Consider the following 14,610-nt stretch of genomic DNA (forward strand, 5'->3'; position numbering starts at 1 on the left):
TTCCATCTTCATACTTTCTGTCTTCATCAGGGCTGATACTCAACGGGTACAAACCACTCCCACAGCTGCATCAGTTTTCACGGCTAGCCACCCAATCTAACTGTAGGCTTTCACCACACATTTCTGACTGCACATACCTTACTGAATGATAGCTAGTGGAAACATGTCGATGTCGCCTTGTAGGCTGGAATTCTTCATGTGGCCTTGTCGGCATAGTCCCTGGGTCTGGCCTACTTACCTAAGTTCATTCCTTACTCTCTTCTAGTAACAATAAGTACAGTAAGTCCTCACTTAATATCATCCATAGGTTTTGTGACTTTAAACGAAAGTGTATGACGAAATTCATTTTACCATAGGCTAATTGATATAAACAAGAATGAAAGGTTCTTTGGCATTGCATCAACATTATAGCAAAATGATATTGAATGAAAGGACATTATTTGAAGACCTGTTGTACTTATCCTTCCACAAAATCATTTTCAATGAATTCACTCATTTGCTCTTGCCCCTTTTTCTGCTTAGATGGCCCTTCTCCATTTCCATACCCATTTTCCATCTTCATACTTTCTGTCTTCATCAGGGCTGATACTCAACGGGTACAAACCACTCCCACAGCTGCATCAGTTTTCACGGCTAGCCACCCAATCCAACTGTAGGGCAAAGCTCTCCAACGGTTAATGAGGAAGCCATACCATTTTGTAATTTTTTTTTTCATCACTGCTGCTATAAGATGTGGTTTTAACATTACCTCCTCCATGAAAACTTTTCTGAGATCTCTTCTGTTATCGCTTGATTACGTTAGAGTTTTGCAATTGTTTTAGATTACATATCACAGTGCTTCCTATTTGTCTCATGTCAGTCTCCCCATCAACCCTAAAATGCCTTCACATTAAGGACCATGATTTAGCTCTGCATAGCCACGACTTTGAAAAGAGCCCGATATATATGTGAAAATATCTGATACATGTACATACATACACAACACTCAAATATTACATTGACATAGCCCTAGCTTTCAAATGTGTCTAAGAGTAACAATACTAACTCTCCATTCTCTGTAACTCCTTTAAGTACTATAATGCTCTCACAAATGTTAAACTTACCTTAATAATTTGGGGGAGAGGAAAAAGGCTTTGATTAAGATCACCTAACTCTTAGATCTGCTAGACTCACCCTGCTAAGGGAAATTCAAAGTCACAGGAGAGCAGCTTGGAAAGCAATTTGACTCATTTGCTAAACATGTACTGACAACCTCTTCTGTGTTGGCACAATCATAGCATCTTGTTTGTAAATAGACGCCACTTTAAATATAAGAAATGGTTACATAATATAATGTCATATATCAATTATATCTCAATTAAAAAAAAAGAAACGGATACAAATATAGAGAACTTTCTTCGGAAATAGTTGCAAAGAGAGGCAGACTTCTCTAATATGTGTATGTGTGAGACCTAAGCAAGTAAAATGACAAGAAGTAATGAGAGGTCTAATCAAACACCAGGGAAGGTATCAGGGCTTACTGAACCGGAAGGGAAAAGTCCTATGTCAAGATAGCAAAGGCTTGGAGAGAAGAACCACAAATCTTACCGTTTATTGAAATATTAGTACTGCATCAGTATTGTAACAGTATTTGTGGTCATGAACGTCCTACAAATTACAGATTTTCAAGTTACCTTCCATTCTAAAGAGAAATGTGATTAGCAGTATAAGTAAAAAGCTAACATTGGGCTCTGATGAGCCAGTCAGGAGACAGTCTGATTAAGGGAATTCAGGAAGAGGTGGAGGCCACATTCCACCATGTCTTAGTGCATATACTCAGAGCTTGTTCTCTCTGAAAAAAACCACCACCAAGGCAAAGTATCTCTAAAAGTCTAGCTTTCCCCCTTATAGTATCACTACTGAAACCACTAAAATCTCTATGACCAGAAAACTCTCATCCTCTGCCTTCAAATTCTGTTTAATAAGCCAGTAATCCATCAAAACTTCCTTATATTCAATAAGGCCAATAACAATTGTACATAATGCCATATTTCTGTGCGTGTATTTAAGGTAAAAAAATAAAGGAAGGAAGGAACTGTGGATGTGTTTAAAAGCAGTGATTAATATTCCCACCCAGAGTATTTTCTTTTTTTGGAGCTGTATTTTACATTAACAATACTCTTCAAAGTTTTGACCAGGTAAAGAATCTTCTTAATAGATCCTTCTGTTTGGGGATTTGCAAAAATTATGAGCATTAGTACATTCTTGTAGCTGTGCCCAGACCAAAAATAATGATTAGTGTAATTTTAAAAATAAAGAGGAAAAAATATTCTGAATTTTAACTGGGTTGACAAAATCCATTACCTGGGCTCTAGTGCAAACACGTTCCCTCTTTGTCTAAACTAGTAACACCAAGCTTGCAGCAGCATATATTAGGGGAGGCCTCTTTTTTTGACTCATAACAGTTTATTTATTGAAGAAAATTTTTTTAAAAAGCATATCATTTTTAAACCACAATTTTGGGATAAAGCTGGTTTAGGAATGACTACGAACCAGGATATTTTGACATGTCATGCATCGTAATTCAAACCATTTTCCTGAGAAAGGAGTTCATCTAAAAGTATTAATTGGCTGTAAACATTTTTAATCATTTTTAAAAATAAGATAATTAGTCTTAACCATAGAATTATGGTGGTAACACAGTTTCTGTTGGACTCCTTCATTCTTTTAAAAATTTACTCTGTTTTGCTTCTGAAAATGGTTGAAAAGGTCAATCTAAACAGGTGACAGCTACCACCCATATGTTGGCAAATGACCTTATTTTTTCAGGTGTTTAATCGTCTTCGTTCAGTGGAGGAGGAAGTATGTTTATAATATTGTAACTTCATGTTCATTGTGGGATTAATATATTTTCTCATCTAACCTCCCTCCCTTGCTGTTCTATCCTGTAAAATATATTTACTCATTAAATCTAGAATAAGTTTCTCTCTCTCTCTTTGGTTCTTTTTAACTTTGTTCTTTTCCACATTCTTTACTTACTGAATATTCTGATATTGCAGTCTTAATAAGAATAGAGCCAAAAAACACATGTTCTACTTGCTAAAAATTAAAAAAAAAATCTTTAAGTTATTAATTTGAAAATTGCAGATTATTTCATTCCTGCCAAAGTCTAGAGTTCCCCAGGTTTATTGTGTGCATGAAAGTTGCCTACCCAACCTCTAATTCAGTACAAAATTTATCTGCTAAAATTGATAGGAAATACACAGAAGAAACTTTTGAGGTAAAACTTTGGAGTTAAAATAGACACAATATGGCATTCTGTATATAAAAACACAAGACTATATAATACACACTTATTTTATGATTTAACTGTAGGCTAAGGAAGGTTTCAAGATTTCATTAAAATTTTTCTTCAATATCGAGATTCCTTCTTTGTGTCCAGATTTCAGTGATGAGGAGGAATTTGAAGGACAGCTGGTTTTATTTTTTGGCAACCAATTACCAGGAAAGTCATTTGATATGGAAACATCAACTCAATCGTCCTAATTCTGCTCTTTGAGATCATTAGAATAAGTCTGTTTCTTCAACTATCTTAAGATCACTATCTATTCCTACTTACTTCACTACTTCAAAGTAAATATGCCATTTCTGTAATTGTTTATTAAATTTATCAGGATTTTTACTCTTAAGAAAAAAACTGTTACACAAAGGCAATAGTGTTGTGGCTGACACAAAGGACATGAGTCCACAGCTGCAGCCTACTCCACAGAGGCTTCACATAACACAGGGGAGACAGAGATGCTCTGAAACATTCCTCAGATTGCTCGAGACCCATCACCATGCCAACCCACCTGTCTGGATATGCTGTTACGAACTCTCCCTGTAGTATGACAACCATGCTGGCAACTAGTGTGATCTGACCAATGAAGAGTAGGACTCTGCTCACACCCTCTCTTCCCAACACCATCAGTGGGTATCAGTTTTATCTGTGGCCCCATCACACTGCTTAGGCACTTGAAATTGTCTCTGTGGTGACAAGTTAAGTCATCCCTATTCCATACCTATGTAATTGAGTTTATAGCTCCAGTGTCAGATTTCACATGTACCTACATCAAATTCAGATCATCCCAAATGTATATGAAGGAAATTATCAGGGAAGATGCCTCAAAGAAACTTTTGTAAACAACTTTCTAGGATTTGTTTACTCAATTACATTGGCTCATCTAATCTGAAGCACAGAATGGGAAAACAGCCCTTCAGCTGAAAGCTTCAGACAATAATTTGGAGCATGTTGACCCTGATTGAAAAAAAAATTATCATTACATATTATAATCTTCTGTTAGTCAATCAGTATCCTGGCTCTTTTTTATACTTGATAAGAATAGTTTGCATAAAGGGAGCCTTGTTTTTGACCCTTCACATACATTTATTTAGTAATTTTAAGGACATATTAATACTAAAATGGCTAAAAAATAACCTGACAGATTGATAAAAGCACAATTTTTCCATGTATTTGAAAGCCTTTTGATCAAATATAAAGATATATATATATAATGGTATGTTTAACACTTAAATACAGGTTGCAGTATAATTGTTACTACAGAGTAACTGCTCATTCTATAATCACAAGAAAAATTAACACACAAACAAAAAGCAGCACAAGACTCCTTTTGCCCAATCATTTGCCTTCCAGAACTGTGCTGTGCTCTGGGCTAGAAAGTACACAATTCAAGCCAGATTGTACTTTCAGAAACATTTCCCTCTTAGTTGATGTATCATAGATATCAGAATAACACTGAGCTTTGAAATAATCTGCTGATATCATCGGTTTTCAGGAGAGAAGGGAGGCTCCTCCCCTCAGCGCTCATGACTAAGGCTATCTGTGTGGAAACAGGCTCCTGGTTGCTTAGGAATTCATTGGCTCTTGGTTCTTTGTTTCCTACTCTACTTGAAGCCATAACCTTCTGTCTACTTGAGATATCATCATTCATCTTCAGAGTCATGGAGTGTCATGTTACATAAAAAGAGGTTATTATTTGAAACACCTTTTAGACATTCTTATCAAGTGAAGAAAGAGCCAGAGTTAACAGTTAAGTGACTAACAGAAAAGTACAATATACATACTTTGGCCACTTTTTTAATGTGGCTTTTTTTTTTAAACCAAAGAATTTTATCACGATTTTTTCCCCGAAGTACTGAAGTGATACATGCTCATTGTAACAAGGCAAATAATTCAGAGTTGCCTTTCTCTTTACTCCAAGCCTGAGATAACCTTTCCTATGCCCCTGAGATTTTATGCTCCTGAGATAACCTATTTTGAAGTCTGGTGTGTATCATTCCATGTTTTATTAATATGTTTATACAGTCTTATTCAAATGTATATAAACAACACATCCCAGTTTTGTAAGACAAACTATTACAAATCTGGGATAATCTTATAATGTCCTGCAACTTGCTTTTTAATTTAACAACATCATGGACATCTTTCCAAGCCAATATACACGATTTGACCACATTGCTTTGAATGACTGCACAGTATATCACATTGTTAATATAAAAAAAATTATGTAACCATTTGCTTGTTAGTGAACAATTAGTCTTTACCAACTGCTTGCTATTACAATATTATAGTTAACATAGTGGTACATATTTCTCTATGTTTTTATTTATTTATTTTTTAATTTCAAAGGATAGATGCCTACATGTGGGAATGATGTCAAAGAAAATACACATTCTTAATTTTGAAAAAATGTTACCCAGTTACTTTCCCAAAAGTCAGAACCATCAGTGTTAGGGTGTGCCCTTTCCTCACCTCCGTGATAATACTAGATGTTATCGACCTCTCTAAATACTGTCAAGCTAGTGGGTAGGAAACAATCAGGTTTTGTAATCTGCACTCCTGTGGGACCAGTTTAAATGACAAAAAACATAAACTCGGCATAATTTTTGCTTTGTAAATGCCCTGTGCATCTACAAATGTTAACTTAACCATCTACTAAGAGATTTAACGTTGCAATTCTGTTCTATGAATTAAACTATGACTATCACCCAAATTAAAGAATGATTCTAATTTTTAATCATCTGAACTAAAAAGGCTGATCTGTCTAGAAAACAGTGAGAGTAGGACAGAATAGCAGGATAGTCGGATGGACTGTAACGATTGAGAGTGAAGCAGATTTGGGTTTAAGAGGTAGAAATCAAGAATCTTGTTTGCATATGTGAAGTTTGATGCCTATTTTAAAGTACAGATGAGAATAAGCAATCCAAAAGGTGTCTCCAGGGTCAAGAAAGGGGCCAGGGCTGAGATATGGATTTAAGAGACATTGGCATCAAGATGCCATTTAAAGCGTTTAGACTCGATAAGATCACCAGGGGTCATCTGGAGCAGTGAAAAAAGTCAGAGTACACGGTACAGTTAGGCACTAAATGATCGTGAAAATATAGTGAGTGGTATTTCTTAAAGAGAGAACTTTAAAAATTATATATCTCTAAAGTTTTAATACATATTATTTTAAGGAACCCTATGTTGTTACTTACAAGGAAAAAATTATATTAAAATGCCAATAATAGCCCCTTAAAGTATGTTTGTGAGTTCATATGTTCATGTGTGAAGTGGTGGCATTTTAAGTGAATCATGTTTACAGATACATAGATACAAAAACTTCTGGCTTTATTAGTAAACACAGTAGCCATGTCACAAAGCCTTACCTGATGCACACGAAGTGTTGGGTAATGAAAGAAACTCTTAAGAAAGGTTTCCAGTATGAGACAACAACAAAAACGAACTTAAGTACTCTCATTCCTACGACCTTGAGAATGACTGTCTCCTTAAATTTTGTATCCTTTGTCCCTTCTCTTGCCTCACTTTAGTCCTAGCACAGATGACTCCTTCCAATCAGCCTAAAAACATGTCTTTCACTTCATTTATTCAAACGATTAAAATACGAAATGTGCGTATATCAACTAAAATGTTAACATCAAAAGTAAAAAGTCCCAATGTAAGGTCTGAAGGAGACTCGACCTAACAAAAATGAAAGTTAACAGACCTCAACTAGTTTTAATCTCATAATTTATCTCACTTCATGTAATTGGCTCTTGGAGGATCACTTTTGAAAGTTAAGAAATATTTCAATTACATCATAAAAATCTAATGTATGTGAACTTTTCAGATCTCTTTACAAGTTTGTTTCCACTTTCTGGAAATGAAAATAACAGAGTGACTTTATAATTAAATTGAAACAAACATAAAAAAATTCAGTAAAAGATCAGTTTTGTTTTGAAACCATTAAACAAGTGCCAGGGATTTTCCAAGTACGGAGCTGAAACAATTAAAATACTAGATGGCTTGGAAAAAAGTATTGATATATTAAATACAAGTTGAATTCCCTAACCCATAAATAAGCAATTTTAGCAGATACTCTATCTCTATGATTCAATAAGTGTATTATTTATAATAATATACAGACATGTTATAAATATGGAATGTATAACATCTTGGTTAAATCTCAAGTAATAAATACATAAGACTTTATGAGTAATGACTTTATTATAAAGGAAAATATAATAAACTGAATAAATGAAGCAGTAAAAATAATAAGTCAAATAAAATAGATTAAAGAGAAGTGCAGTCTGCTCAGTAATAAAATCAGATAATAAACATTTACTTTTAAACTCGTTCACATTCCTCAGGTTCTCATTGGCTTATTCATATAATTAGCTGTTTATAGAAATTTTAGCTTTCAACAACAGCTAAAAGGATCTTGTTTCAAAGTTCAGAAAAAATGGTAATTAAGAAAATTAGATATTTAATTCCAAAAATACTGCAATTAAAATGAACTTTTTCATATCATTTTAAGTCAACTAAATAAAATTGGTGGTCTAAACTTAATTTCAAATTCCTGTCTCATACATTGCAATAAAATCAAGTTAAATAAAAATAGCAAAGTCTATACTTCACTTTCTATAAATAACTATATGAAAACTTGAAGAGAGAAAATTAAGTACTGTATATTTATTCAATAGTAGAAGAAAAATCTAGTACATTTTTTAATGTCAGATATGTAGCTATCTCACCACTCAACATTGGCTAAATAAATAAATAAAGCTAAAAAATGCAGCAAAGATTAAAGAAATATACTTATTAGAAAATAAAACAATGATCAAAGTAACGATATTCTCACAAAAGTCAGAACGCCATGAGAGGCCATGGACAGAAAAAGCCTATAAGGGCAGAAACAGAAAAGAATGACAACAAATAAGGTTACTTAAACAAATAGCACACTTATGCTGAAGGCAATTGAATCATTATTAAATTCAGGGTTTGAAAAAGAAAAAGTCTTACTTACCTAAGTGAGGGACACAGACAGTATATAAAGCGTATAAGAACAAAAGAGAACTTGGCTTCCACTTCCAATGACAGCTCCACATTCGACCGGAGTGAAACATCCTGCAGTGGAAGAAAGCAACAATCAGGACACTTAGAATTCGATAAAGCATTAGGACAATAATAGTAAATGTATAGGTTTCCAGCAGGAACCAGAAAATAGAAACCTTTTTCAGTCTTGCTTCCAAATAAAGATGATGAATTAATCACCTTCTTAGGCTAATTAGGCATTAAAAAAAATCCATTTATTTTACTTGCCACCTGGTGGCACCTTCCTTGTCAGAGTATATATAATAGGTTATCTCTCATGAAGATGGGGAAATAGTCCTATAGTTCAAGAAAAAAATAAAGCAATTTCAGCTTCAGCCTTCAGCATCACCAGTCACATAACCACCTGGGTAGCAAGAGGATGATTATATCTACATCACCTAAAATCTCCCAGAAATTCAGACTTTAAGGCAATATTTTCATTTTATAGTATCTGCTGCTTCCAAATGGAGATAATGAAAATTAAATTGCTTAAGCTCTCTTTGCCTTAAAATGAAGCACTGAAGCATTAGTATCCAAAAAGATTAAGTACTTTATACATCTATCAACATTTGTAAATGATCAATAAACACTAAGTATTACAAAAATTCATAAATGACATTAGACTCTCAAATAATGCTCTGTACGGCAGTCTCATCTTTAAACTCAAAATTATGACTTAATGATGATTTCAACAGGAATAGCCATATTATCTTGGCTCAGAACAGTGGCTTGATACTTTTTGTTGACTCGGCCCCATCAAAAGAGGCAAGCCAGTGAAGGAGGCAGCAAGTGTAAAAGTCAGTCACCAAAAGGCACCCTAAATGGACCAGTGAGAAAGAGAGTCGTGAGGCAGGAAGACAAACAGCTATAAGAAGTCTCCAGATCTCAAATACCCAAAGGGAGTTGGTTACATCGGTTACAAGTGGTAATTGAGAGTTGTTTTATTTCTAAAAAGAGAGGCAATTATAGGATACTTTAGGATCATAGTACAGTTGACCCTTAAACAACCCAGAGGTCAGAGGCACTGATCCCTGTGCAGTAGAAAAACCATGCATAACTTAGGACTCCCAAAACACCTAACTTCATGACTCCTGAAAATGCCAAAATCCACAGATGCTCAAGTCCCTTATAGAAACTGGTGTAGGACAATGCAGTCCACCCTCTACATCTGTGCATTCCCAACCACAGACAGAAATACTGGTTTCCATGTGAGGTTGGCTGAATCCTCAGACAAAAAACCCAGGATACTAAGAGCCAACAGTATATTTATTGAAAAATATCTGCCTATAAGTGGAACCAAGCAGTTCAACAAGCTCTAGACTCAGACAAACCTAGGTTTGCTACTTATAAACTAAGCAACCCTTACAAAATTGCTTGACCACCTGTGCCTCCTATTCTTCACCTGTATGTATTAGGAACAACAATGGAATCTTGTCCACAGAGTTGTTGGATGATTAAATCAGCCCATGTCTTCTGAGAACAATGCCTGACACTCAGTAAGCACTCAATAAATATTAGCTATTATTATTACCACCATCCCAGGCATTCTAATATAAGTGTGGTTATTCTGTCAACAGTGAAATCAAAAGAAAAGACTTAAACAAGAATGGACAATAGGATTAATGCCAACACCGACCAACTGACTCTGTGGCCTCTTCTGGGATCACCTGAGAACAGAAATAAAATCAATCATTCATTCGGCCATGAATATGGAATTTCAAGTAGTGTCTGATATTAAAGCCACATTGTTATATTCACCAAACTAGAAGTTCCAGCATCGTGCAGCTCCTAAAGGAAATTCTAACTTAGGGAAATGCTAAGTTCTGAAGAGTAGTTTTTGTTTCTGTTTTTTGTATAAAAGGTATGTTTTCAAATACCTTCATCCAAAATATTTGAAATTAAGAGCAGTGTTACTGCTTATGAGAAGCAATATGTTAAAGTAAATCATCATCATAATAATGGATGTGAACTCTGGAATAGCACAGAGTTGCATCCTGGTGCCTCTGTTTACTGTGTGGTTTGCGGGGGGCAAGTACTTACATTTGAGCCTATTTCCTCTTGTGTAAATAAGGCATTACCCACCAAAAAGAACTACAGATAAGACTGCATGGCACTTAGTAAGAGCTTTAAAAAGGGTAAATGATAAACTGTCACATGAAAAGTTCATTCATTTGGAAGAATGGGTCCATTTTTCTTTGATGCTGGATAAATGAGGTGTTTCCCATTCATGCTGAAGATGAATGAGTATGACTCTAAAACAAAAGCACAGTTATATATTCAAAAAAGTTTAGAGTTGGGAGGACCAAAAATGAAGTCTAACCTCACTTCACAGAGAACAATGATGCCCAGAAAAATAAAGGGGTGCACCAATCAAACCTGGCTGCCAGCCTTACAGATATTAACGGAAAGGAGTATCAGCTCAAGAGAACGCTAGTTTGTTTAATTTTTGTGGCATGTGACAATTCTCCTTTATCAATATGCGAATAATAGTCGCCTCTTAAGTTCACATGCTCTCTAAACAATATTCAGGGAATTATGTTCTTTAGCTCAGCAATACTCAATATTGTTTATTCCACGTGCTCACACAACTTTCTTTTGCTATAAAAGGTCTGACACTTGAGATTCCACATCTAAACCTGAAGCCGTTTTACAAATCTGCCTGCAGACAACAGAGGGCTTGATGCATTCCAGTTCTCAAGATTCCATAATTCTGCACAGAAAAGGAACCTAGGACAGGGCAAGCACTTATAATCAAATATAAACTATATGACATGCCAACTTTCATCCACTTTACTGTTTACTGAAGAACAGAAACAAGTAAATTAAGAATAGAACAGAGGAAGGAAAGCACTGTGTGTCTTCTCAGGGGATCACTTAGCAAAGACACATCTCTGAGATTTAAACAACATTCTCACAAGAATGGAAAAATCCTGAACAGGGTTACTAGGGTTCTAAACAGGAACTACAAAAAACATAGTACAATCTTGTGTCACTTGGGTTGTGGACTCGAAGTTCCATTGAAGAGAGGAAGAATATTTTTAAGAGAGTCACAGACTTTATGATCTGAAAATAATCTCAAAATTACACACTAAAACCTATCATCTCACAGTCGAAAGAACTGTGATGCTAAATCACTCGCATGACAGCACATAATCAGTAGTGACAGTGCCAAAAGACCCCAGAGTCACCTGGCTTCCAATTCACCTGTCTTTTTTGAGAACCAAGCTGTCTCTATTGCAAACGCAACCTTTTCAACCTGTATAGGGTATAAAATACAATATGCTTGAGTCCTGTCTCAGGAAGCTTGAGAACTGAACCCTTTTATAAGAATCATTTTAAATGTGGCTATAATGCTTTGTGGACGTGATTTAATCCAAATGCATCACTGAAATAATCTAAAAAACCTATCATCTTCCATCCCTTTGCTTCTACCAGCTCCCCTAAACATCATCATTGAAAGAGAAATTAGTAAGGAAATTTTGAAATTAGTGGAGAAGTTAATATGTTACTAGTTCCATTGATACCAGCAGTAATTAGAGTTAACTTAATTCTCCATATCTCAACTTTATTTCTATGGCAAATCTTTTCAGAAAAGTGTGTGAGGAGTTGCAAAGAGAATACCCTCATTCTCCTAGAGTGAAAACAATGGTAATTTGGTTTATTCAAGTCTGCTTATAATTATATTTCTTCTTCTGGTTAAGATCATGTTCCTGAGCCTAAGCAACACATTCTATTACTCCAGTTATGTGATTTAAGTTCCATTCACCCTGGCTTCAAAAAGGCAGAAAGATTGATTCTTCACATCTGCACAGACTTTGACCCTTACTTGAGCTGTTAACATGTGTAACTGGCTTGTACTGTAGGTGATTGAAAAGATCAACTTGAGAAATACACACACACACACACACACACACACACAAGTATATGTAAAACTGGGAACATCTGAAAAAAGAGAGGTAGTATATTTTACCAGTATCCTGGTTGTGATATTACGCTACAGTTCTACAAAAGGTTATCGCTGGGAGAAACTGGGTAAATGAGTACCTATCTATATTATTTTTTACAACCGCGAGTGAACCTACAAATATCTCAATAAATTTTTCAATTAAAAAAATAAAACTTAGAGCCCTGATGTACCTTAACTTTCAGATGTTTCAGAAAAAAATTTGTGTGTGTGTGTGTGTGCGCACATGCACGCGTGCACACAGAGTGGTAGGTGGAGGGAAGAGAGAAAAAAATGATAAAACAAATGATGTAAATATTTACTATAAGTGATTCTGTGTAAGAGTATACAGGTATTCTTTGCACTACTCTTGCAACTTTTCTGTAGGTTTAAAATTATTTCTAAATAAAGATAAGTGCACACATACACATTTACACAGAAGTGTATCAATATTTACCTTATGACACTCTCGTCACTATTGAGCATCACTGCTTTAATCGTTGCCAGTTTGGTAGTAGTGTCTCACTTGGATTTCCTTTATTTGGATTGGCATGTTCAAGTTATTTGTATAGTTTTCTATTACAATATAAATGTTTTTCTTACTAATTTGTGATTTTATTTTTTTACCAATTCTATTCTAAATATGTTAAGCCTTTGTCATATTTGCTATAAATGTTTTAAATACAGTAATCTTGAAGTAGCCTTGATTTCCTTGAGGGAAACTAAATAATTCCATCCTGAGTAATGCTTATAAAGGAAAGTAAGAGGATACTCAGGTAGCCACACTCAAGTTTTATTGGCATTTTTAGTTACAATTGAAATGTCCTTTAAATGTTATCATCTCCGTCACTAAGTATGCATCCAATGTAGATAATGAAAGGTCATTCAACTAGAAATGAAAATGGAAAGATACAGTTTTTTCCCAAAAATGCCACACACATTGAACAAAGTCTTTTTCTATTTAGTCTAAAGTCTAAATAGTCTTTAGAAACTTAATTATCCCATCTGAGATATAAACTCTGGAACATATGGGCAGTTAGAAAAATGGTCAGGTTTAAGGAAGCAGCTGTCAGTTTACTTTTAATATATAAACTGACTCTTTAAATCATTATTTCCAGAAATTAGAGTGACGTGTCCAGTTAGGCAGTAAAACTACAAGCTTCTAATATTTCCCATAAGCCAAGAGACAATAGCCTCATTCACCATTCATATCGGAAAAACACAATGTCATGTAATTTATATAAGCCATAAATGGAACAGTAGTTTCATGCAGCTTGAGACCAATTAATGCAAGTCTTGTTAAATCTACAAAATTTCTGAGTATGAAAAATATGCAGTCACTACAACTCCAGAATATATTTATAAAACTGTAATTTCAGAACTTGAGGGTCACAACATATAAAAACTCTTTCTCCACAAGAAGTAAGCAGAAACTACGCTTAAATAGTTTATATACTTGAACCTTTTAAAATTAAAATTTAAAAGATAATATAGTTTATGTTCCCCATTTTAACATTTTTCAAGAAGACAGCAGAAATATTTACCTTGGAAAGGTTGGTGTTATTTCCATATATTCTAACATACTAATATCTAAAGAAAATCAGTTTATTTTAAACCATTCCATATGAATAATAAACAGCAAAATGGAAAAAAAAGGTTATAATATGGCAAGAAATGGAAAAACTTTCAGCCAAAATAGAGCAATAAAGAACTCAAATCAGGGTACTAAACTCTATATTTTATGTGATCAAATATTCATGTTTTCACTCTATGACATAAGATTTTTTAATCACGTGGAAATTCAAAGGGACTATATAACAATTTCATAATCAGGTCATTATTCCATTACCTGTTGATCATTTTCACATCTTTTATTTCAATGGAAATAAAATAGGAAAGTTGAAAGTAAGCTAGACAAATATCTGCTGTTAAAAACTCTACTATATTTTCATGAAAATACTGAAGTTTAAAACAAACTCACATTCATTCAAAATATGTTGCCTTTATATAAGAACAACTCTTATATGAGACTGTTGGCTGTATCCCAAAATAAATGATTTCAGGCTACACCTTGATGATTCCACTGGGATAAATGAAACTTTAAAACTCATAGGTGTAGAATTACTTCACATGTAGTTTTAATAAAAATAAGTGGTTCTTTTCTAATTACTCTGCTCACTACCAGGAAGAGAGCTACAGAGTGCTAGGCTTCTGGGTGCTATTCCTTTTCTCATTTTAAAAATGTGTGTGAGGGAGACTGGGAGGTGAAGGTCCA

General features: G+C 34.5%; 1 protein-coding gene across 1 annotated transcript in view; it reads right to left on the reverse strand.

Moving 5' to 3' along the window:
- The window catches only part of ADGRG6 (adhesion G protein-coupled receptor G6), a 129,508-nt gene that overhangs the window by 113,568 nt on the left and 1,330 nt on the right, over window positions 1-14,610 (reverse strand). The window contains exon 2 of the mRNA XM_006915419.3: window positions 8,325-8,425. Coding sequence (XP_006915481.1) covers window positions 8,325-8,425 — 101 coding nt within the window. The remainder of the gene's footprint in view (window positions 1-8,324; window positions 8,426-14,610) is intronic.

The sequence above is a fragment of the Pteropus alecto genome, unplaced genomic scaffold, assembly GCF_000325575.1.
Source record: "Pteropus alecto unplaced genomic scaffold, ASM32557v1 scaffold185, whole genome shotgun sequence".
In the NCBI taxonomy this organism is placed as follows: Eukaryota; Metazoa; Chordata; class Mammalia; order Chiroptera; family Pteropodidae; genus Pteropus; species Pteropus alecto.